General features: G+C 58.8%; 1 protein-coding gene across 1 annotated transcript in view; it reads right to left on the bottom strand.

Moving 5' to 3' along the window:
• The window catches only part of ZFPM1 (zinc finger protein, FOG family member 1), a 74,694-nt gene that overhangs the window by 33,110 nt on the left and 17,828 nt on the right, over positions 1-23,756 (bottom strand). Inside the window, exons 2-3 of the mRNA XM_033128101.1 lie at positions 11,456-11,584; positions 8,533-8,655 (exon numbers count right to left, since the gene is read on the bottom strand). Coding sequence (XP_032983992.1) covers positions 8,533-8,655; positions 11,456-11,584 — 252 coding nt within the window. The remainder of the gene's footprint in view (positions 1-8,532; positions 8,656-11,455; positions 11,585-23,756) is intronic.

Genomic DNA, 23,756 nt, shown 5'->3' with positions numbered 1-23,756 from the left:
CACAGCAGTGGCACTGGAGCAGCTGCCCAGCCTCTCTGGGCCTCAGTTTCCACATCTATAAAACAGGGAGTCCAGCATCTGAAGCCAAGTTTCAGTCTCAGCCTTTTTACGGGTCTCCCATGTCCACCCTGAATCCCTACAGTTGACTCCCCACATGGCCGCCCGCCCACCTGCCAGCCCTCGCCTCCCTGCTCTGTCCTTGTCTCCCCTGCAGGTCCCACTAAACTCCCCTGAACACAGGGCCTCTGTATGCCGTGCTCTGTGGGGCGGTTTACCTGGGGTATCCACTGAGCTCTCTGTGCAAACCCCCGAGGGTGGGGGCGGCTCCGCCCCAGCCCCCTGACCACCCTTCTATTCCTCTTCGCATTATCTGCTTAGCCTGAGCCCCCCGCTGACCGCTCTCTCCGCTACAGACTGCAGCTCCAGGAGGGTAGTGGCTGGTCTGTTTTGCTCACGCTATACCCCCAGTGTCTACAATAGGAGCTGGTGCACAGTAGGCGCTCAATAAATAAAAGGGCATGTGAGTGAGTGCATGGAGATCAGCTCCTATGGAGCGGCTGGATAGGATGGCAGTCGAGTCTTGCTAAAGAGCGATCCACTGACTGCCTGCTCCTCCCACCGGTTCTGCCCCCCCACCGACCTATGACCCCGAGGCCCAGGCACCTTTGTCAAGGGCGGATGGAGGTTGGAGTCAGAAACCATGGAGGTTGGAGTCAGAACCAGGCCAAGGGGCAACTGCCATGGCAGTGTCAACGTGAGTGCTGGGTGAGGAGCTGCTGAACACATTAAGGGGGCTACCCAGGGCTGAGGGGTCAGCAACCCGGCCATGGGGGGGCCACTGCCAGCTCTGTGCCTCAGTTTCCCCACCAGTTAGAGAGGGAGTGGGAGCACAGGCTTTTCTGGGGTGCTGTGCAGGGCCTGGTGCGCAGGACGCTGGGGCCTCCCGGGCAGCGCAGGAGGTGGCGCCCATGTGGGCCAGGCCAGCCACAGAGGAGAGGCCACGGTTCCTAGTCCCACGTCAGCCCTGTCCTAGGGGTTCTGCCCACAGGGCCTTGCTCAGAGAAGTGGGCAGTCCTGAGCTTTGGTGGTGGACGCCAGCCATGGGTTTAAGGCCTACCCTGACCTGGGAACTTATGCTCTGGGGTGGGGCTGACAAGGGGTCATGGAAAGAGCTGGGGGTCCAGGGGCAGTGGGTAGCTGAGGTTTCCATGAGTCAGTCAGCCACCCTTGGCCTGTGCTGGCCAAAGCCTGTGACCTCTGAACTCCATTTCCAAGATAACCAACCATAGGTGGGGCCCCCTTGCTCTGAGCTCCCCTCTTCTCCCCTCTGCTGGCTCCAGACCCAGACAGGAACACGCCAGCCTCAGGACTCTTGTCTGCACTGTGCCCTGTGCCTGGTATACCATCCCCAGATGGCAGCTTCTTCCCCTCACTCTTCTGGTCTTCGGTCAAATGTGGGCTCAGCAAGGCCCACTCTGACCACCCACTTTAGAGCTGCTCCCCCTTATTCATTTTATTTCAGAGCCCCACCCCTCGGACCCATGACATTTTTACTTCTTTATTATTTAGTTTGTTTCCTTGACTAGAACATCAGCTCCCTGGGCGCCTGGACTCTGCCAGCAGCACGCAGGTACTTAATACACAAATATCGGTTGAGTGAATAAACGACTTCCTTCTCTTGCCGAACCCTGGGCTGTAGACCCCATGTTCCTCTGGACCTATGGCCTGTGTCACCCCCACAACACACCTCCATGAGGGCAAGACTGTCCGTGTCTCTGCAGGCACCTGCAGTGTGAGTGGCCCCTAGTAGGTCCTCAGGAAACACCTGAGAGGAAAGAATAGCCAACTACAGGGACACACAGCCCCCTTGTCAGCAAAAGCTCCATTTCCCCTGAGTCTCGGTTTGCTCAGCTCTGAAGTGGGAGGTCAGGATGGCGTAGGGCCCGCTGGGTAGTCTCAGGGAACATATCCCTCTGGGGCACCGAGTATTGGGTCCCTTTCCCTGGGCCACCCAGAAAAAGGTCGCTCTTGACCCAGCTGGTCTGGTCTCTGGAGCTGACCCCAGGCTGACCCCTGCCATCCGCCATCTCTCCCTCCGGTGTCCCTCCCCCATCTGTTAATCTAAGACAAATAGGCCTATCAGGCTGCAATGCCAGGTCTGGTGATAACGCAAAATAGCTGAAATGATTTTTCCCACCCACACATGGCGAGCTGGCGGGAGGAGACTCGTGGCCGGGCCGTATCGGCCCATCTCCTGGGCTGTCCATCAAGACAGGCTGTCCTGCCTCAGCTGCCAGCCCTCCGCTGCCCGATAACAAACCTTGAGGTTTGCATAGAAACTCCAGGCAGCAAGATTAGTCGGCCAAGCACAGCCCAGATAGCCAGCCCAACGCCCTCGCTCACACTCCAGGGTGAGGATTCCCAACCTTTAGCAGGCCCCCCGGGACCCCGAGGATGGGGGACCAGGCTCCCGACCCAGAGCAGGAAATGGCTGACAGATGCCTCGTCTGGCCCCTCACAGCGGCCACTTCACTCACGCTTCCTGGGGGTACTCTCTCCCAACCCATTCGCTCTGTGGCAGCCGACAAAACACCCTGCTGAAAACCCTTCATTCAGCTCTCCCATTTTACAGTCAAGAAAACAAAAGTGTCTTCCCACAGTCCATGGCATTGAGTCCAAACCCTGACCCGTGTATGTCCTGTCCTACCTCTCCCCACCCCCACTCCAACCTCTAATGCCCCAGCCACACCCACACGTCAAATCTCAGGACCTTGGTGTGTGCCAGCTCCTCAGCTGAACACTCATGCCCCACTCCAATTTGTCCTCTAGGCCTCAGCTTGGATGGCGGTGGGGAGAGGAGGTCAGGGGGCCCTCCTATGGTACAGACCCGGCTCTGCCCACCTGGCTGTTTCCCTCTGTTGACCTGCAGTGCCGAGAGGACCTGGCCCGCCTACTCATCACTCCCTCCGTGGCCTGGAGATGGAGCTTGGGACAAAGAAGGTGACACCTGATGTTGGGGCAATTGGATGTATTTTGTAAACAGTGGTGACCAGGAAAGAGCTCCAGGCACCAAGACACTGATGGGTGAAGGGGACTTCGTTCCTGGGGCCCTGATCACACAGCCAGACCAGGAGCAAGGTGTGTTTCCTGGAGGCCAGGAGTGGGGGGTATGGCGGGGGTGGACACTAAAATGAAGGCAAGAGACACCCCCCCACCAAACAGGCACAGCCCGATCAGATCCCTGGGTGACCTATGGGCTGGGTGACCTTGGCCATGACACTTCACCTTGCCGGGCCTCAGTTTCCCACATTGTAAAATGGGGTTCAACTAGTAGCTCCCTCACAGGACCGCTGACAGGATTAGGAGAGATAACAGGCACAAAGGGATAAGTGCAGCTTAAGATACGGAGAGAACGCGAGCAAAAGCAGTTCTCATCAGGTCTTAAGCATACATGTGACCCTGCCATGCTCCACAGTCCTGCTCCTGGTGGACATGGGTCCCCATCCCTGTCCCATGACCATCTCTCCTGAAATTGGGCCACCCCAGGCAGGGGCTGCTGGGCCCAGGGGAATCCACCACAGTCTCAGCTCTAGGGAAACCCAGGCCATGCCCCCACCAAAGGCCCTGGTTTCCAGTGGGAGCAGAACCTACTCGCCCCTGGAGTCAGGCTGGGGGCAACAGACTCTGGCCCCTTGTGGGCACTCTTTACCCCAGGAGTGTCACAATTGTTACCCTGCCTAGGGCTGGGCCCAGGTTACTGTTGAGTATTGATGAGTGAAACGTGGTGGTCCCCAGCTATGCACCCCCGTCCCGTCCTGCTCCAGCTCTGCCTTCCTGCCCAGTGCCAGTCTGGAGACCCATGACGAGCCTCCTGCCCATTCAGTTCCCTCAGGATAAAGCCAACAGCAGTTGGTCCCACACAGGCTGCCCCACCACCTACAGGCTTTCTCACCTGGTCTCCAGCCTCCAAGGCTCTGCCCAGTTGGATTTGTTTTGTAAACAGTGGTCACCAGGAAAGAGCTCCAGGCCTTGAGACACTTAATGGGTGAAGAGGCCCTGTTCCAGGGGCCCTGATCACACAGCCAGGCCACAGGCCTGGGCACCCACTGTCCTGACCACTAAATGTGCCCCTGGCCACCCCCTTCCTTCCTGGGCCTGTGAAGCCCAAGCCGCCCTCACGGCCACTTGACGTCTCCAGAGCTGGTGGGGAGCCCTGTAGGGTTCCCCTCCTGCTCCCCAGTGAGCCCGGCACCCACGGTGAACAGTATCCAGGGTGTCTGTACCCCACTGCCTCCCAGGCAGGCAGATGGAGAGCTAGCTAGAGCTGGATGGAGACACATGCATTCACATCCCCTCTGTGCTGGGCACCGAGGGCAGGAAGGGAGGTCAGAAAGGGAAGCCTTCTCAGGCCAGCCCTGGGGCAAGTCACCCTCCCTCTGCTGGCTGAGGGGCTACTCGTGGGAAGAGCCCTGAAGAGCCCTGGGGGAGGTGATCCTACAGATTAGGCTGCCCTGGGGGCCCAAACCTGGGCCTAGCCCCCATGTAGCTGTTCCCTCCATCTGTCTTCTCAGAACCCACCAGGCAGGCCAAGGTCAGGCTAATTACCACTGGACAGAGGCTTGGATGGGGCCATGAGGTGCGTGACAGGCCCAGGACTCTAGTCAGATGGGACCCTAATGGGGGCTGCGTGTCTGTCTGACCTGCTTTTTCTGGACATTAAGTAGGGATGCAGGGAGGGGCAGCAGGCCAGAGTGATGGTGGGACATGGGGTGGGTGGGGCCAACCCGAGTAGCACAGAACTCTGGGCCAGCAGAGCAAAGACAGTGGCAGCCGCCCTCCCAGACAGGCTTTGGGGATTATAGATTATAGCTTGTATCCATTTGCATATCAGAATTTTAAACAGCCAACCTCTCTAGCAAACAAGGTCATTTCAAAGATAAATATACTGAGCTCTCCGCCTTCTTGCTGCCTACCCCGCCTCCCTTTGAATTGGGCTAGAGACTCAGACCAGGGCAGCTCCAGGCCAACACCCCTTCCCTGGACCTGGGGGTGCCTTCCCCACCACGGGCTGTGACCCCTTCCCCACAGACCAGAAGCAGGGAGGGATCCCCCTCTGCTCAGATCCCACCCTCACCCCCCTCCCCAGGGACTAGACTCCACCTACCTGATTCCTTCCTGACCCCTCCTCCCCTCCTTAGGCCCCAGGGCCTCTGCTGGGCCCTGATCCCACCTCAGAGCCTTTGCATGGGCTCTGCCCTGCGCCTGGCACCCTCACCTCCCACATGCTCGAGGCCCTTTCTGCCCTGTTGGGCCCTCTGGGGTCATGCACTCCTTAGGACCGTTTACTTCCCCCATACCCCACAGGTAAAGTTGGTGTTGTAGGAACTCCAGGAGGATGAAAATCCCCGGTACCCCCAGCATTTCTCCAATACTCAATGGGTGCAGCTCTGCTCCAGCTCTCAGCCACCCCTGATGACTCAGAAGAGGTGACATCTCAGAGGCCACACTGGTGTCACCGCAGAGCTGGGCCTCAAACTCAGCCCTAGGCTCTGATGGACAGAGATCTGGTTCTGGTGCAGGGGAGCATCTGGGGTGGGGGGGGATGGAATCTGTGGGGCTGAGATGACCACCCCCCACGGGGAGCAAAAGATGCTTCTCTCTGCTCCATAGCTGTACAGCGTGGCTGGCCCTGAGAGTAGAGTTCTGGTTGTCTCAGACAGTGGAAACTGCCGACACCCCTAGTCCCAGAGGAACCCACTCTGCCAGCAGGGATGACAGCCTTAAGGGTGAAGCTGAGCTAAGCGCTCGCCCTGTACCAGGCACCGCTCCCTTTAGAGGCCAGCGCTCTCTTTAGCTCTGTTGTACACATGAGCAAACTGAGGCCCAGAGAGGCTAAGCGACCTGCCTGCAATCACTCAGCAAAGTCGGGACCCAGGCCTAGCAGGGAGTCTCAGGGTCTGTGCTCCTGCTCTCAGCACAGCTTGGGGGTCCCACTTGAAGTAGTGATCCCTGTGAACCAAGCCACCAGCAGCTGACACAGCTTGTAACTTTTGAAGATGAAAACACATCCCCTGAACACCTCCCCAGTGTGTGTTTGGAGCTCACCAGGTATTAGGCAGTGGCAGGAGGAAGTTGGGGGGGGCCAGTAATGGGGCCAGGAGATGATGGGATGGGAAGCAGTGGTGACAGTCACTCTCGGGCCCCAGGACCTGCACTCTCGTGCGCACCGAGCCCTTGCATACCTAGGACTTCACCTAAGTTTGCAGTGTATGTGGAGGGCCTCCTTGGAGGAGAGGGGCGGGAGGCCCCCCTTCTGCCCAGTGCCATATGGGTGCCTCCTGGGGGTTCTTGTGGTCATCTGTTCTCAGGGCCCTGACCACTGGAGGCAGGGCAGCCACGCTGCACCCACCACGCAGGTGCAGAGAGGGGCACCAATGCCTGGCCTCTCTCCTGGGCTGGTGTTGCCTGGGTCTGGGCCAGAGGGTGGTCAGAAAGGCGAGAAGGAGGCAGCCAACGTGGGCTGCAGCATGGGCTCTGTGCAGCAATCAGCTCTCATCCTCACACAGGCCAGATGGGGAAACTGAGGCTCGGGCCCAGTCACTTATCCAAAGCCAGTGTGGGGCACACTGTGGTCCCCCATCCCAGATGGAAAGATGCGTGGCCCCCCAGGCTGGCCTGCCAAGTTGCTGGTGAGGGTGGGGGCTGTGGTTTTCCCCACACTTGGGGACAGGGGATTAGTTGCAGGCTGGGAATCAAGAAACAGAGAGAGATAGATGGGGAAGGAGGGACGCTCACACACGACAGGCAGAGGGGCCCAGAGGAACAGAGAACAGGAGAGAGGACCTTGGACTTGTGAAGCGCGCCGGGACTTGCAGGTGAAGAGCACAGAGCACCGGATGCGTCCCCACCTCCCAGGTGGTCACTGCCAGGCAGTACCCTCAGGGACACCAACCCAGACAGGCCCTAGGAAAGCCCTGCCGCCACATTGCTGGCACGGGCCGCTCCTGCGAGATAAGAGTCCACTAGGCCTCTCTGGCTTCCCTGGCCAGGCGATAAGTGTGGCCTGCTTGGGGTCTGATAGGGGGCAGCCACCGCGGCGGTTGGCCAGCGGCCACTTATCGGCTCATCACTGCCCACTGCACAGAAATTCGTATCTGTGGGAGCTGATAGGGAGCCCTCTGGCCCCCAAGGATGCAAATAGCTCAGGAAGCTCCCGGGTGCACCCCAGGGTCAGGTTTTGATCTCTAGAGGCCTCTGTTTCTCGGTCTGTGAAATGGGGATGATGATACTGACACCACAGCATGGATAGGCACTTCCTGGGGTGATAATTGAAAATGGTGCTCACAAACCCACAGCTAACTCTGGAGCCAGGTGGCGGGTCCACACCCGGCTCTACCACTTCCCAGCTGGTGACCTTGGACAAGCCTCTTGGTCACGCTGTGCCCCTCTGCCCTGGCAAAGCCTTCCCTGACCCCCCGGCGATGTGAGGCTCTCACCATGTGCCTTTTTCACACTGGTCATGAACCTCACTTGTATGATTACACCCGTATGCAAGCTCCCTGACGACTGTGTTTGCTCACAGCTGTATATCTGTTACAGCACAGGGGTTCAATAAATGCTTACTGCATCCACACAGGTGCCTGGCATGACGACGCAGTCTCTATTGCATCTTTCCAGTAACCTCAAGAACCATGCCCTCCCTCCTTCCACCCCAACTCCCGTGCAATCGCCCTCGATGGCAAGTTGTACTTGTGCGTGGAGACTCAGTCATGCCAAACCCTCCCACACGCTAGCCCATGTCCCCGAGCTGAGGAACCATACAGACAAACGACATGCCCAGCCTTCCTTCTCTTCACAAATGGGTGGAATTGGGAGCACACAGAGAGAACACATCTGGTGGGACCTCCAAGGTCAGAATTCCAGCTGCAAATTGGAGGGGCGTGATGAGCAGCACAAAACTGCCCTCAAAGACACTCCCTGGGGTCCAGGACCGGGCAGTGTGCCTCCGGACTCCCAGGTGGCTGCAGCCACCCCAGGGAGGGTCAGGGTGGGGATGCGTCCTCTCCTACCCTGCGCAGTCCTGAACACCTGCATAGGCGTGAACCCCCAGCCTGGCTGGGAAGGCCCTCCACACGCACCCACCTCCCTCTTTGTCCTGGCTGTTTCTGCCTCCTGGGATGCCTTTCCCTGCCCTCACCATCTACTCCTCTTTCCCAGCCAGGTCAGACTCTACCTCCTAGGAATCCTTAGAACACCTCTGGTCTGCCACACAGGGCCTGGGATTGAGTTCTGAGCATCGGCATGGCGCGGTGCCTGCCTCCAGCAATACTGCCGGCCCCACAGGCAGGCTGGACTTTGGAACAGGTACAGGCCCAGTGGGTTGCCACCAACCTCTTCAGCCAGTAGGCCAGGCCAATCCCACCCAAGCCATCAGGGTGGCCAGCTCCCAGGACTCCCAGGAGTCGGGGGCAGAGGGGCCCAGGGGCATCCTAGAGAGGCAATGTTGTTGGACTCAACCGCAGGCATGGTTACCTGGCCCACTCCAGCTGCTGACTGCCTCCTCCAGACTCGTCTCTGGCTCCTGCCCCTTGGTCTCCTCAGGGCCTCCTGGGGATGTGGGGGACGGTGGTTGTGGTGGGAGCAGGGAATTAACTTCTGCAGAGAGGAAAACACAATCAGGCCCTTCCAATGCTGTGGGCACTGGCCAGAGTCGCCCGCCCGCCCTACCCTGGGGCCAGGAAGGACAGGAGGCCCAGGTGGGTGAGCGTTTGCCTAAGGTCACCCACCCCTAGGCTTGTCTAATTGAGGAGGATCAGATATGCCAATTTTCCCCTTGGCCTTTCACACCCCTCATCCCCCTCATTAATTGTAGCAATAATAATTGCTATTCCAGCTGCTGTTAATAATTAGAGCGCGGGATGGCCTACCAGGCACGCCCAGGCCACACTAGGGCTCCACCTCCCCGGTCTCCTCCTCAGGCAGCGGGGGCCCCCTCTGGTAGGCCCCGCACCCAATTCCAGCCCAAAGGGCATATTTGCCTTCCCTGTCGGCCTGATAACCACCTCGGCCCCCAATCGATGAGCTTCCATAAAAGCCCCCCCTTGGTGACGTCACACGCCCGGCAGATTATTAATACCCAAGATAAGGGCTGTGATTAACATCAAATAAATCAATCACACAGTATAAAAGTCCTATTATTTTTGGCTATAAATCAACGTGGCTGGCATTTGAGCTCCAGCCACTGCGAGGGAGCCGCGCTAGGCCCGCCCGAGAGGCAGATATTGCTCCTGCCGCCTTATCGCGCCCATCGCCGTGTTATCACCATGGCCTGTGCCAGGTGCAACCCCGGCTGTTTTTTCCAGCTCCTTCCCCACCCCCGCCCCCGTGCAGCCCCGGCTCCCAGATCAGATAAGGGGCCCGGCTCCCCAGGAAAGCCACCAGGTCAAAGTCCACCAGTAATGAGCCATTTGCCCTTTGGCAGATCTCAGCCTTGCAAGGCCCCCCAATTAGTGCGCAGCACCTAATAGTAATGGTGCTGGTGACAAGGGGCCTCTCACACACTCCCTCAGGCCCTCGGCCACCCACTGGGGCTCGTGCCCAGTTCCAGATGTGGAAACTGAGGCTCAGAAAGGACAGGAGCACGGCCTAGGGACCGGCGGTGCGCAAGGCTGGCTGTGCCACTAAGCAACATGGGACAATGATGACGATGACGGCACAGATAATAGTAACAGACCAGACCCAGTACCAGAGGCCAGGCCCGGGATCCCTTCACCTGGCCCAGAGGACCTGGTGAGCCTTGGCCCTGGGTTCAAGTCCTGCTAGCCCAGCCTCTTCTCACTGCATGATCCTGGTGACCCCAAAGGGACACAGGGGCTAGCAGGTCTCCGAGGATGAGGCTTGTTGGGCTCCTGGGCCTGTGGCCATCCCAGGGGGAACCCTGATGTTTTGAGACTGGAAAATGCTGTGGGTAGAGGGTCCACAGTGAGAAGGACACTTCCTGCCAGGGATCAAGGTCTGCTGGGCTCTCTGCCCACCCCCTTCCCCTCCTAGGCGTCTAAGCCCCCATCCTGCCCTTCAGAGCTCTCCTGCTGTCCACTCTCCATCCCATCTCCTGGCCTTTGAGCTGCAGGTGCCACCACCTAATACACCTTTCCCTGTGCGCCCACAGCATGGGTGGCTCTACGCATCCTTTGGGTCTCTGTTCCATGTCCCCCCGCCCATCACTCCTTCACTCCATCACGCCCGCCCACTTACCACCCTCTCACATGGTCCAGTTTGTGGCTACGTCTCCCCTATCAGACTATGGCCTGGGGGTAGTAAGTCTGCCTCTGTGCGCAAAGGGCTTCGTGGCATGGAACGGGAACAGGAGCAAGATGACGACCTGTGGCCATGGCACAGGATCTGGGGAGGTGGGGGAGAGGGGAGCCAGGGCTCCCAGCAAACAGACCGGGCAGAGCCCACCCTCCTCAGCCTTCTACCACTAGCTCCCCACCCCCCAACCTCAGTTTCCTCTTCTAGAAAACAGGGTTGAGGGTGCTGACCTGCCCCAGCCCTTCACCTCAGTGAGGCCCCTCCTAGTGGAGGTGTCTGGGGGTACAGCTAGCCTGAGAGGCTTCATTAGCTTGGAGGCCCCACAGGGGACCTGGCCAGAGCAGTCCCTGGTGTCAAATTAATTCATCTCCAGGTAGGAGGCTGTCTCTCCTTCCCAGTCCTGTTGTCAGCTTGAGAAATTTGTCCCTCCCTCCCTTGGGGAAACTGCTACCAAGAGGGCCCAAGGAGAGACTCCAGGTGCCTTGGGTGGGGTGGGGTGGAGTGGGGAGCAGGGACCGGGGTGGGGGCAAAGCAACATGAATCCAGACCTGGGGGTCAGATCCCTGCTCAGGTGCTTACAGGCTGTGTGACCCTGGGCAAGTCATTAACCTCTCTGGGCTTCATTCGCTTGTCTGTAAAATGGGGTGACATGCTTTAATAGGAGAATCTGCTATGTACCAAGCACCATGTGTGCTGAGGCAGGCGTCACAGCCAGGCAAGGCCTCGCTGCCCCATTTCATAGAGGGTAAACTGCAGCTGGGAAAGGGCATGGCTTTCCTAGGTCGCTCAGTGGCCCATATGACTTGCTGTCTAACCCTGGGCTAGGGAGCCCACCGGGGCCTCATCTGTCCCACAAGGGGCAGGACTTCTAAGACCTTCCCACTGAAGGTGTGCGTGCCTCCTCTTCGCAGCTACCCCACACCCGCTCCAGCCCCTGGGGTCAGGCCCTGGGATGGGAGCCACCGTGGCCTCTCCTGACTTCACTGGGCACAGCTAGCCCTCAGATACACCGAGCTCAATGCCACTTCACAGATGTGGAAAATAAGAGGGCCTGGCTCCCATGAAGTCAGAGGTGATGACGTAGGAAAGTGTGGTGTAACTCGGGGTGCCAAACCCCAGCCTGTCATGCCATTGCCTGCCTCACCTGGACTGGAAGGGCTCAGGGGCTCCGATTCTCCCACGGCCTCTGGCTCCGGCGCTGCAGCTTCCTGTTCTGGGAGGCCAGTGTCTGCGGCCTGGGCTTCTTCTCTGGCCTCCATGTCTCCGAGGGAACCTGCAGACACAGTCAGAGGGGAATCATGAGGCACTGCCCCCTCATGGTGCACCCTGGCCACCCCACGGGGTCAGAGGCCATGAGGAGGCAGCCATCAGCGTGGGGGCTCCCTCAGGGCCCCTCAAGACTTGATGTGTGAACCTCACCCTATAGTAACCCAACCCCTGCAACAATTCCAATGCCTGAGGGTCACTGGCCCCCGCGCCCCACCTCACCTGCCCTGTAGCCTCTGCTCCCCCCGCAAACTGCTTTTGCAGGACAATGGTCCCAGCCTCTCCCCTCCGCTCAGCTGCAAGCCATGGGAGCTATGGGGACCCTTCTGGGTCAGGAGCCCCTGGGGGTTACACAAATGCCATGGCCCCCGCCCCCGGCCCACAGGTACGTACTTCAGGGGTTCGTAGAGCCCCAGTGTGCGTCCACAGCCCCCGTGGGTAAACACCTCCTGGGCCTTGCACAGCTATTCCCTCTGCCCCAGACCCCTCCTCTGGGAGGGTCACGCTCCGGTTCTGAGGTCTGGGAGCTGCGTAAGGGTGGGCCCTAGCGCCCAGCACACAGGAAACACTTAGAGAAGCTAAAGGAATAATTGGTTGATGGCGCACAGGTGAATGCACACGTGTCTGCAGTCAACCTCCGGGGGCTGGAGTGCCACAGGTCTGGGGCCCCCTAATTCCAATCCCCATCTCCCCTTAGAGGCTCTTATAGGGGGTGCCCCACGGAGCCCATACAGGTGAGACGGCAGCTGAGAGTCCAAATGACGTGACCCCAGACCCCCTGTAAGGGTGTTGAAGCTGGACCTGCCAAGCCCGAGTGCAGAACAGGGTGGCAACTTCTGCCCCGAGGTCAGACGGACGGTGCCAGTGTGGTGGGCAGAGAGAACAGTGGCGACCAGGGGCCCCCAAGACATGATGTATGAACCCCACCTGGTCCCCAAATCCCTAGGCCCCCTCTATCACTGTCTGTCGGTGAGGCTGCGTCCTGCCCCAATTATAGCAGGTCCTGGATGGACATCGTTTCCTTATAATGTTGATGAGATGCTACAGAAATCAAACTATGGCTTATTTCTGTTAGCCTAGGGTAAAACTGGTTTCGTTACATCATTTCACTTAAAATCAGGGAACCTATAGAGGACATTACGTGAGGACTTACTGTACCTCCCCAAGTTCCTCCTCTGCAGCCACCTGCCCTGGCCTCTCCACCCACTGGTCATCAGGGAGATGACACTCATCTTCCAAGTGTGACATGGGGAACATCGTGACTCATGGACCCCAGCTGTGTCTACTCAGGAGTGGGGAGTGCACTTCTGGGCCCAAGCCACTGAGCCTGAAGCAGCCAGGCCCTCTTGCTGTTGAAGACAACGAGCAAGAAGAAAAGTCTAGAAGCCATGGCAACATCTGCAAATTCAGACATCAGAGGTACCTGATGGAGTAGAATGGGGCTTGCTCTGGCTGGTGACAGTAACAGAAGGCACCAGAAGGAAGGCCTGATCTGGGAGGAATGGAATGGCCACTTCTTAAGGGCTGAGCCCCCCAGCCCTGGAGCAAGTAGCAGCAGAGGGAGACTTGCTTGGGATTCACACCTTTGTGGCTGGTAGCTCCTGACCTTTTGTATGTTATGACCCCTCTGGGAATCTGATGAAATCCAGTGCCTTCTCCCTGGAAAAACACGCAGAGGGACCAAAATTTGTCCAGTTTCAGAAGCTTCTCACCAAATTGCTGGTGTGCTCCTTCCCGGTGCCCTCACTCTCCTCCTTTGCCCGGTTTTCCAGGGCAGAAAGGAGTTGTTTGGGTGGCTGATAGAGGGAGATGGGGCTTGCTGATACCTTAGATGCCTGCCCATCGAGTACCAACAGTGCAAGCAGCCAGCGTCCAACACGGGCCACAGAAGTTGGCTCATGGCAGCAGGACAGACAGGGAGACCCACGAGGCTATGACAGAATGAGCAATGCTGTGGCCCAGTTCCCAGGCTGACTTTCAAAATCTAGCAATTTACATGGAGTAGGGAGGTGGAAAGCTGATTTCTCTTTGCTCAGCTTACCTCTCTAACCACAGGTGGATGACGGCTGGCTACAGTAGTAAAAACTAAGTCGTTCCTGGTGGGGCAGATGCCTTTCCTGCCTTCTACCAACATCTAAAGACAGGACCTCTGAACTCTGAGGGGGACCTCTAGGCTGGCAGGGGAGACAAACAACAGATGGGCCCCAAACCGAAACAACAGAAAACTATAAATGTGCTGTAAGGGAGGGAGGTAAATGAGAGAGAGAGAGAGAGAGAGAGAGAGAGAGAGAGAGAGAGAGAGAGAAACAGGCAGAGATGCTATCAGCAGATCTCAGAGGGGACGACATTGGTATGATGCTGACGAGGCTGACAGCTGAGAAGAGGGCAGAGGGGGCAGCTTGTGCAAAGGCTCAGAAGCAGGACAGGCTGTGGTGTGGTAGAGGAAGAAGGAGGGCGGAGTCAAGGCTGACCGAGAGGCTGCGGAAAGCATGGATCCTAATCCTGGGGACACTGGGGAGCCACAGAGGGTCCTGGCAGAGGTAGCGGGGTCATTTCCCAGCCGCAGACCTCTGGATTCAGCTCCTGACTAGTCCCAGCCTCCCCGGGACACTTCAGAGCTGTAATTACTCAGACCACACAGAACCAGCCTCGGGCTAAGCCTCTGTGCTCTCCTCCATGCGCCCACACGGGCAGGCTCCATGGCAGGCAGGGCACACCCCAGACCGGTCCAACTCGTGCCCCTGTGACAGGTGGGAGGCCTGCCCCGCCATGACCTCCCTTGGCACACTCCGGGCCAGGCAAGCAGAGGCTGCAGTGGAGGCTGGCCTCCACTCCCTCTCCTGTGGGGTAGCCCTGAGCCGGCTCTGCCAGGCATGGGGCCAGCACCCAGTCCTGGTGTCAGCCCATTCGCTGGCCCTTTTCTAGAAGGCCTGATGTCTTCGTGTCTCATTCAGAGCTGGAGGCGGTGCCCCAGAGCTGTGGCCCCTCCTGCTGAATGTCTCTGGAACTTTAGGGCCTCAGGGGCCTGCTCAGGAGAATAGGTATGAAGCCACCTGTTTTCAGCAGGGACCAGAGTATTGGGGCTTGGCCAATGCTGGGCACACAGCTGACTCCCTTCCCTATATCTGCCAGGCCCCTAGGACAGCCGCCCCGACTGGGTGCCTCGCCCAGGTGGGCCTCAGCCACCCAAGGAGGCCTGAGCCCCTGGCAGGTCCATTTATGGAGAACAAAGGCCCATGTTCCACACAAAGGCGAGACGATGAGCGTGAAGAAAGAGGCTGTCGGCCTCGGCAATTTATTCTAATGCCGCTAATTCAGTTCCAGCACAATTAAAACAGCTCTGATAATGCAGGAGACAATTGCCAACCAGCAAATCGCTACAAGCCCACAGCCAGGAGGTGGCACGGCGAATTCCACCCCACGCCCACCTCATTACCCCACACGTGTGCCACGTCACCCCTGCTTCAGCCCCTGTGACACCCCTGGGGCCACCTGGGTCCCCGATCCACCAGGGATTCAGGTAGGAAGGTTTCTCTGCTGGCTGGGGGTGTCAATGAGATGTCATGCTTCCTGGGTGCCCTGTGCTAGGAAAGAGCCCCGCCTGCCCCTGTGGGACCCTCTCTGCCCAGAGAACCCAACAGCTGAGCCAGGCCAACCCATGATCAGGCAGGAGGTATCCTTGCTGTGTGACCTCAAGGCAAGTCACTCTGCCTGTTTGTGCTCAGAAACCACACAGCTCCTACCTGGCAGGATGAAATGTAGTGTCACCTCTATTCCAGCTTAGCTCAGGGCTGGCACACAGTAAGTGTACCCCAAACATCAACTGTTATCACCATTGGTTACCACCACCCACTGCCCAGTAGGGCCTGGGAAATGGTGGGGTGCGGGAGGATGTGCTAGTATTAAGTACCGCCCACGTGAGCCCTGTGCTGCGCATCTTACCACGTCCTCGTTATCCCCTTCACCCGGCTGTAGCCAACGGGCGTAGGGATGGTGGGGAATGTGTGTGGAGAGGGTGGGGCACACTCCCGGGCAGCCAGACAGGGTTCTCGGAGGAGCGGAGGAGCGGTGGGAGAGGACAGCAGGTGGGAGAGGACAGCAGGACGGTGGTGGGGGTGGGGGTGGGGGGGGAGCCAGCAGTGATGGACAAGTGTGCCTCCCAGCACCTCCCAGAGCGAAGCGCACGGCAGGACCGCCTTGCAGATGAGTTCACTGAGGCCCAGCAGGGTGAACTGACCTGCTCATGGGCGTGGGCGGGGCAGCTTTGGTGGGGAGCGAGGGGAGATGGGAAGGGCAGGAGTCGCCCCCAACACGCCACCCTTCTGGACACTGGCTCAGGCCATAGCCCTTCTCTGTGCCAGAGGCACCCGCTGTGGCTGAACCTAGAGCAGGGGCAATGCTGGTCCCATTACTCGGCAGGCGGGAGAGGCTGGGCACCTATCCGGGGGAGCCCACGGGTGACAGAGTGGTCACCATCGGCCAGGGCAACATGGCCCCCGCTGCCCGGAGCCCCCCTGGTTATCACGATGAGCAGACGCCCACGCGCCGATCCGTCTCCTGCTCATTAAGCTGGACGCCGAAATGGAAATGAAAACATAATAGCTATTTGATTGGGGGTGAGATATTTTGCATATTGGCTCAGCACTGATAGCGGAATTTCATCAACTCCCTTTTTTCATGCTTTAAAACTGAATTATGAAGACAGGCTCTGTGCAGCGGGAGGATCCCAACTCCTTCCAAGTCCCCCAGCTGCAACGATTAACGACCCCCTCCCGGCTTGGAATGGCCAGGCAGCTGGGGGGTCCTTTTGAATGACTGCCTTGAAGAAAGCTGGTGGCTGAGGAGGGGACAAAATACCCCCAGACGGATCTACCAGGTGGGTGCAGATGGGTGCAGAGCATTGGATCGGGAGTCTGAAGCCCTGGGCGAAGACCCCCTCGTCCCTGCAGACTGTATCTGTGTCGAATTGGGGAACTCTCACTGTCCCCCTCCAGGTCATTGGAAACGTGAAAGAACCAGGGCAAAGTCCCAGTGAGCCCCCACTTGGGTTGGGGCTTGACCACGGGTGCGGTCTTTCCCTTGTGCCTGCCCGTTGCACGGGTTGGTTATGCCTCTCTGGGAAGGTCCTCTATAGTCCCAACTTACAGGGGAGGAAAGAAGAGCAGGTAGCTGCTCAGGCACCCCCTCCTGTGTCAGGGCTCGATTTTGAATGCAGGCCGGCTGGCCTAGGGTCAGGGTGGACACTAGAGGACCACGTGCTCTGCTCCTCCCCCACCTATATCCCGGCCTGCCTGGGGAGTTGCAGAGGTGGGAGAGAGGTACAAGGCAGACCCTGGAGCGTGGGTGGACCTGTGTTCTGATGACCTAATTTTCAATCATTTTTTTTTCCTTCACTCACTCAACAATTCACTAGCCCAGTTCTTCATTCACTCATCAAACCTTTCATGAGTCCACCGAGTACCAAAGGCATTGGAGACCCTGCCCCCAAGAAAGAAACGTGAAAAATGTAAGTGTGGCCATTGCCACAAAAGAGAGATGGAGGTGCTAGTCAGGGATGGCTTCCTGGAGGAGGCAACAAGCAAGTGGCAATCTGGAAAGGGACAGGGAGGTTGCCTGCAATGGGAGCCAGGGAAAAGCATTCTGGGCAGAAGGAACAGCAGGAGGCTGAGACTGGTGAGCTTGTGCAGGCTATGTCTCCTTGAGCCTGGTTTCCGGAAAGCCAGGGACGAAAGCAGCCTCGTGTCATGGGCTGGGGTCAGGATTCAGTGAGGTGGTGTCAGTGGGTGCTGAGCACAGACTTGTGGTTGGTTATTATTACAACTGTTGTTATTGTTTCAACTCTCCAAGGGGGTGCCACCTGACCCTCTGGGGGTAGGGGTGAGGGTGGACAGGTATGGGGTGGCTGAGGGGCTAGGGCTGGGGAGGGCAGTGCAAGCTGAAGAAAAAGACCTGCCCCCTCCACCCCCATGAACCTGGCAGAAGGCCTGGACTCCTGTCTCGCTGGCCCTGGGCAGCTGGTGGGTGGGCGGGGGCATGGCGCTGCCAGGAGAGAGACCCTGGCCTCTGGGCAGCACAGCGGCCAGATAAGGCCCCGATAACAGAGAGAAAATAGCAACAGATTCAGACTTTCCCACTGCTGGGTAGCGGGTAGCTCAGGCCATGGCGGGGACAGAGAGGCAGTGAGGACAGCCCTGCTTTCCCTGAGGGAGCTGTGCTGTGGGAGCTCAGGGTGATGGGGACCCAGCCATGCCAGGGGCCCGGCAGACAAAGCTGGGTCTGAAGCCTGACCTCTCGGCAGTGGGCAGCATGACCTCTGGTGAAGCACTCCTTCCCCTGGGTCCTGGCAAGCAGGACTGGGTGCTCTTAAGCCCCCGCCCATATAGGAGATCTGGCTAGTGTTTGACATACAGGGAAACTGAGTCACTGAGCACTGGGAAAGCGGGCTGCTCTGGCCCAGCACCCACCTGTTAGCTACACCCCCCCAGTACGCAGCCTCCACGCACTGTCCAGGCCCCTTGGGACCAAGTGACTTATACTTTATGCACAATTCTGACAAGCAGCTGAGCGAAGAGAAGCAGGTTAGAAGAAGGGAGCACTGGGTGGGGACGGGGTGGGGGGGTCAGAACCAAGCTCAGACGAGCAGGAGGGAATCCAGCATATGGGGCTCCAATGAAGGCAGGGCCCTGCATGCACGGTACGGCCCCAGACGCCCCCTGGCTGGTGAGGTTGGCTTGTGTTACCTACTGGGGGCTGGAGCATGCCCAATGGGGCTTCTGATAGGGAAGGTGGGTTGGCACGGGGAGCAGGTTCTAGGCCCCCAGTGGAAGTTACAAAGCCTGGGGAAAGGGTTTCACTTAATCAGAACTTCTTCAACAGCTTCTCTAACATCTGGAACAGAAGCAGGTTCCTGGCCCGCTGCCTCCTAGCAGCTTGCAGCCGCAGAAGGCTGGGAGCTCTCTGGAGAGGTACAGGTACTCACAGGAGGAGGCTAGAGCTCTAGGACGGCCTCCTGGGCACCCAGCCAGACCCTAGCACGACCTTCCCAATGGGTCCTCTCATGCCCACTTCCTACCAGGACACTGAGGCCAGGCACAGATGACACATGGAGACTGGTAATCTTGGTGGGTCTACATACCATCCACTCCACCTCCCTAAATGTGGCCTGAAGTTGCCCCCTTCTCTCCACACCACTGCCAGAGTGGGGCCCAGTCCATCAGCAGGTCCCCTTCTGGGCCCTAGATCCTCCCTGTTCCATCCTTATCCCAGGAGGACGACTAAACCCCTTTTGCTGCCCTGGCCCGTCATCCACGGGGCCTCAGCCCACACTGTCCTTCTGCCAGGACATTGTCACTTCCTCTCTATCCAGTTAAGGCCTCCTCACCCCTCAGCGAACTCTTCCTCCCCCAGTCTGCATGTCCCAGAAGCCTCGCATTTATTTGCGAGTCCTTTGTGCGATTCTTGATTTTCCCGGGGGGGAGGAGGAGTGAGGGTGGGGAGGAGCTGGCCAGCTGATGCTCCCTGCCTGCCCCCCAGTGCCCAGAGGGAGGATGAAGTGTGACCCCCCCCTGCAGTCAACTTCAAGGAAGGCACCGCCCAGCCCAGTAGCCCTGGTGGCATGTGCCCCGTTTTCAAGGACTGCACCAGGGTCACCAGGATGGAGTGCTTTTGGAGAGGCACGTGGTGCCAGCAGAAGGGTCTCTGGGGCCTCAATGGGCGTGGACGAGGAGGGGCCCACAGGCCCCTGCTGTGGCCTGCCAGTGGCTCTCATCAACCCAGGATCAGTCCCCGATGACAGCTTGGGCGACCACAAGAGGATGTTGGCAAGATAATCTTGGCTTATTCGAGCGGGCAGCCTATCCCGCAGAGGGCAGAGTGAGTGTCTGAACCTCTGCGTGTGCTGAGGACCTGGGCCCAGACGCCCTCTAGCACTGGTCCTGCCTGCCCCGCCTTCACCCCCACGCCCCACCCCATCCCAACTCCACAAGTAGGCCTGGGGCAGAGGAGTCATGGGGACTGAGCAGCTTGACGCTACTTCTTCACCAAAGGTCAGCCAGATGTTGCTTGAACGCATCCTGCAATGGGGAGCTCACACTGCTCTTCCAGAGGCCCAGACATCTGAGTGTTAGACCCTTGCACCTCTTGGGCCTTTGTCTCCCCGTCACGCTGTGTATAACTGCCAGGCTGAGAGCTCATAGCCCAGTAGGCACCCAGGCCAAGCCCAGAGGTGCTGGTGAGTGCGACTGTCCCATGTAAGCCAGGCTAGAGATGGCTGTCGCTGTCACAACACTCTCTGGGCCATCTGAGGGCAAACAGATGCCCTCAGAATCAAGCACGAACTGGCGGTGCCAGGGGAGAAGGCTAAGCATACCCTCTGGGAACACAGACCCAGGCTCTAATGGACAAGAGCTACAGGGACCTACTCCAGCTTCTAACAAATTACAAATATCCTATGGGGATGTAATTCACATACAGTAAAATTCATCCTCAGCTTTTAAAGGCGTAAGTGTTCATTGAAAGAAGGGAAGGACAGTCTTATGTACCCCAATAAAACCCGGGGCTCCTGTGGCCCAGTCTCATGCAAAGATACACTCTATCACCTTTCCTTGTCAACTCTCCCACACCCCAGCCACCCAGCCCCTTTCTCTCGGGCCCCAAACCCAGACAATCCAGGTCCCTGGGCCTCTGCCCTCCCTCCCTGCACCCCCACTTGAATGTTCATTGTCCCCGCTTCCCTCCTCCTCCTTCTCCCCACACCCACTTTCTGACTCTGTCACAGGCCTGGCAGCTGGGCTGGCTACACCAGACCTCACTGCAAGGGTGTGGAGGGAGGCCTGGGTGTCAGGGACAAAATAAACCTTCTGCTCGGCAGACAGCGGGTGGGTGACAGGTAAAGTTATTGCTGCTACTGTCGTCATTATGAGCGACCGTGCTCATGTGGGTATCTTGTCCCTGTGTCCTCCTTATGCCTAGGAGGCCTGCTGTAATCAAGAGCAGCCCCAGGTGCAGAAATGAGACCTGCTGTCCACCCGTGTCACCTCTGGGACAGGAGGACCCCCTCCTAGGCTTCAGGCTCCCCTCGCCCTGTGGCCACCCTCTCCTCCTTAGGCCTCACCCTCCCTGGCCACCCAGTGGTTAGCTTGCCAGGTCCTTCCTCCTAGGGCTGTCAGCGCAGATTGTAAGCACACACTCTCTGGTGGGCAGTTGTCTGCACCTGTGTTCCCCACTGCACTCAGGCTCAGGGGTGATGTTTACCTGGAAACCTCCACCCGCCTTCCTCTACTCAAGCTCCCCCGCTCCACAGCTCCCCACCTCTCTCAGTGCCAAAGCCAAACCCTTCCCATGGACTGCACCCCATGCCAGCACCCCAGCTCTGGAACAGCACCATCCCCAGGTGTGGCTGGGGGCCTCCTGGCCCCCCCAGGAATAGGACTGAGGCACAGGGGCAAGGGGAGTCTGGTTTGGCCCCAGGGGGGAGTCTTGGGGTCTGAGCCCATGTGTTCAGGGCGGATGACCAGGGGCTGAGCACCGAAACAGGGACATGCCACCTCCTGCCACTGGTAGAAGATAAGCCAGGCCTGCCCTGCCTGGGGTCTCTGAGGCCTGGGCGGGATGGGGGCTCCAGGCTGGGAGGAATGAGATGCAGGGAGATAGGGTACTGACACCCGGCAAGGGGGTGCTGCATCCATATCCCGCCCCCCAGCCACCACCACTTCCTCCTGTGGCCAGCGCTGTAACCGACAGGCGGAACTTGGGGGGCTTAACTGCTCCGGTCCAGGGGCCACGCCCAGCGGGAGCCAAGGGTGAGCCAGGCACTCCCTGCATGGCCTCGCGGGGCAGGAGGAATCCCAGGCAGCGCTGGGGCCTCTACCGGCCTGGCCCCTGCAGGCAGGAGTGAACTCCAGCAGTAATAGTGACGACAGTAGCAGCAATAACGACAACAGTCACAGCAGCAGCATGCGGAGCGGCCTCCACAGCAGGCCCAGTTCTAAGGATTTAACCACAAAGCACTTTTGATCCCTGATTCATCAACTTACTGTTACCCTATTTTACAGATGGGGAAACTGAAGCAAAGGGAGGTAGAGAAACTGGCCCAAGGCCTCACAGCTAGGAGAGTGGGCAGGTGGCCTGCCTGCTCCCTTCTCCTGTGCCCTGCCCTGAGCCCAGTGTTCCCTACGCTCCCCCACCCACTCTGTTTATAGAAGTGGGGGGGGGGGGTTCGAACCTAGGTCTGCAGACTCCCAGGCCTGAAGCCTTGTCTCTTCTCTCACCTGGCCTCAATTTCCCTCCCTGGCCCTGTATCACAGATAGGTCTGGAGAAGCCCTGCCTATGCCTTGCATGCTTTCCGCGTCCATTCCCTGATCGCCATGTGACTGCCATGTCTGCCCCCAACTCCGACCCTCAGCCCCTGTCTGTTTCCTGAGGCCAGGGCCTGGGCTCTGCCAGCTATTCGCTCCGTGGTCCAGGGCAAGTATACCCCTCTCCACCATATGGAGGCGCTGCCTGCCTCCCTGGCTGTGGTACAGGGTCAGCAGGGGTGCACAATGGCTGGTACCCCTCCCTCCAGGAGCTGTGCCCCCTTTGGCTTAGATCCCTGGGACACACTGGATAGCCCTCAACAGTTTATGAAGCTCTGCCAGGACTCTCCTCAGCACAAGCCTGTGAGGAAATTGGTTCCTCTCTACAGATGAGGAAACTGAAGCAGAGAGCACTACACAAGCCCTCACCTGGCCCCATCACAGGCCTTGGGCCATCTGCCCACACAGCTGCTCAGGGCAAGGCAGAACCAAGGTCGGGTTGGGGTCCTGGGCATATGGCTCTGGGCCTTGGTTTACAGATCTGGCAAGTGGGTACTGATGCACTGACCTTGTAGTGCTGTTACAGGGAGTGTACGAGAAGGACTTTGTAGGAGGTGAAGACCCCCCAGGTGTGGGTTATTCCCAGGAGCACTGTGACTCCTTCTACCAGTTCCTGAACACCTGCCGCGTGCTGGATCAACCGTGAGCAAACAGGTCCAGATGGGTGTGTGTATGTGTGTGTGAACATCCTGGGTGGGGGGTGGACACGAATCTCAGATCTCATGAAGAGCTACGGTGGTACAGGACGCAGACTGGCAGGTGGGCATAGGGGTGGTCAGCAAGGGCTTCTTGGAGGAGGAGGCAATATTAAAGCTGTGACTGTGAATAGGGGAGACCACTTCGGGCAGAAGGAACTGTCAATGCAAAATCCTGGAATCAGGGAAGGGTTGGCGGATTCTGGTGCTGCAGGGGAACACGGTGGGGGTTGGGGAGGGAGAGGGGCGGGAGCATAAGGCAGCTGGCAGGCACCTGGGGAGCTAAGCAGAAGACTGGGCACTAGACTGCAGCGCCTGTGGGTGGCCCCCACCACCAGGCAACCCCTGCGGGGTGCCACCTGCTAGGCCTCCATCAGGATCCTCCTCTGCCCTGAGCTTGCCCCCTCTCTCGGGCCAGGACCATGGCCAGTGGGCTGGTCCCCCAGCCCTGTCCCCAGGGGCAGGGGCCGGGCAGGGCGAGGCAGAGAAAGGGGAGGCGGAGGAGGTGGGAAGAAAGAGCGGGGCCTGAGAAAGCCCAGCCCGGCTGATAGGGGAGAGATTGGTTTCAGCCGGAGCTCCGGGCCTGCCAAGTCCACATCCTATCGCGCGGCCTGCACTTACTCAACATTCATCTCCGCTCAGCTCGGAAACTTTATCAACGCTGGAGGTTGGCGCCATCTCTGGGCCTGGCCACTCCCCGCCCTCCGATGGGCCCGATAGCCACTGATAGATTACACGAGATTGTTTCACTCCGAGGACCGATTACTAATACTCCCGGGGGAGGGGACACAGACCACGTGGCCTGAGCCTGGTGGGGAGGGGCCAGGCCACTCATGAGCTGGGGTGGGGGCGGGGGGGGGTCAGGGAGAACACACTTGGGGCCACGTGGCAAAGACCCCGGCACGTGACTGGTGGGATGTGAAGGGGCAAAGCCACAGTGTGGGGTGAGGGTGTTGGTCAGCGCATGGTGTGTGGCACAGGCAGCCAAGGTCATGGCATAGAACAGAGCAAGAGGAGGCCTGGGCAGGAGACGGGAAATAGTGCCCAAGAAAACGGGGTGCCACTGGCTCCAGAGAGACTCTCTCTCCAGATGGGTCGGTACGGCTGATAGATGGGAGTGGGGCTTTG

This window comes from Rhinolophus ferrumequinum, chromosome 15 (genome assembly GCF_004115265.2).
Source record: "Rhinolophus ferrumequinum isolate MPI-CBG mRhiFer1 chromosome 15, mRhiFer1_v1.p, whole genome shotgun sequence".
Classification (NCBI taxonomy): domain Eukaryota; kingdom Metazoa; phylum Chordata; class Mammalia; order Chiroptera; family Rhinolophidae; genus Rhinolophus; species Rhinolophus ferrumequinum.
This window is presented reverse-complemented; position numbering and strand designations above follow the sequence as displayed.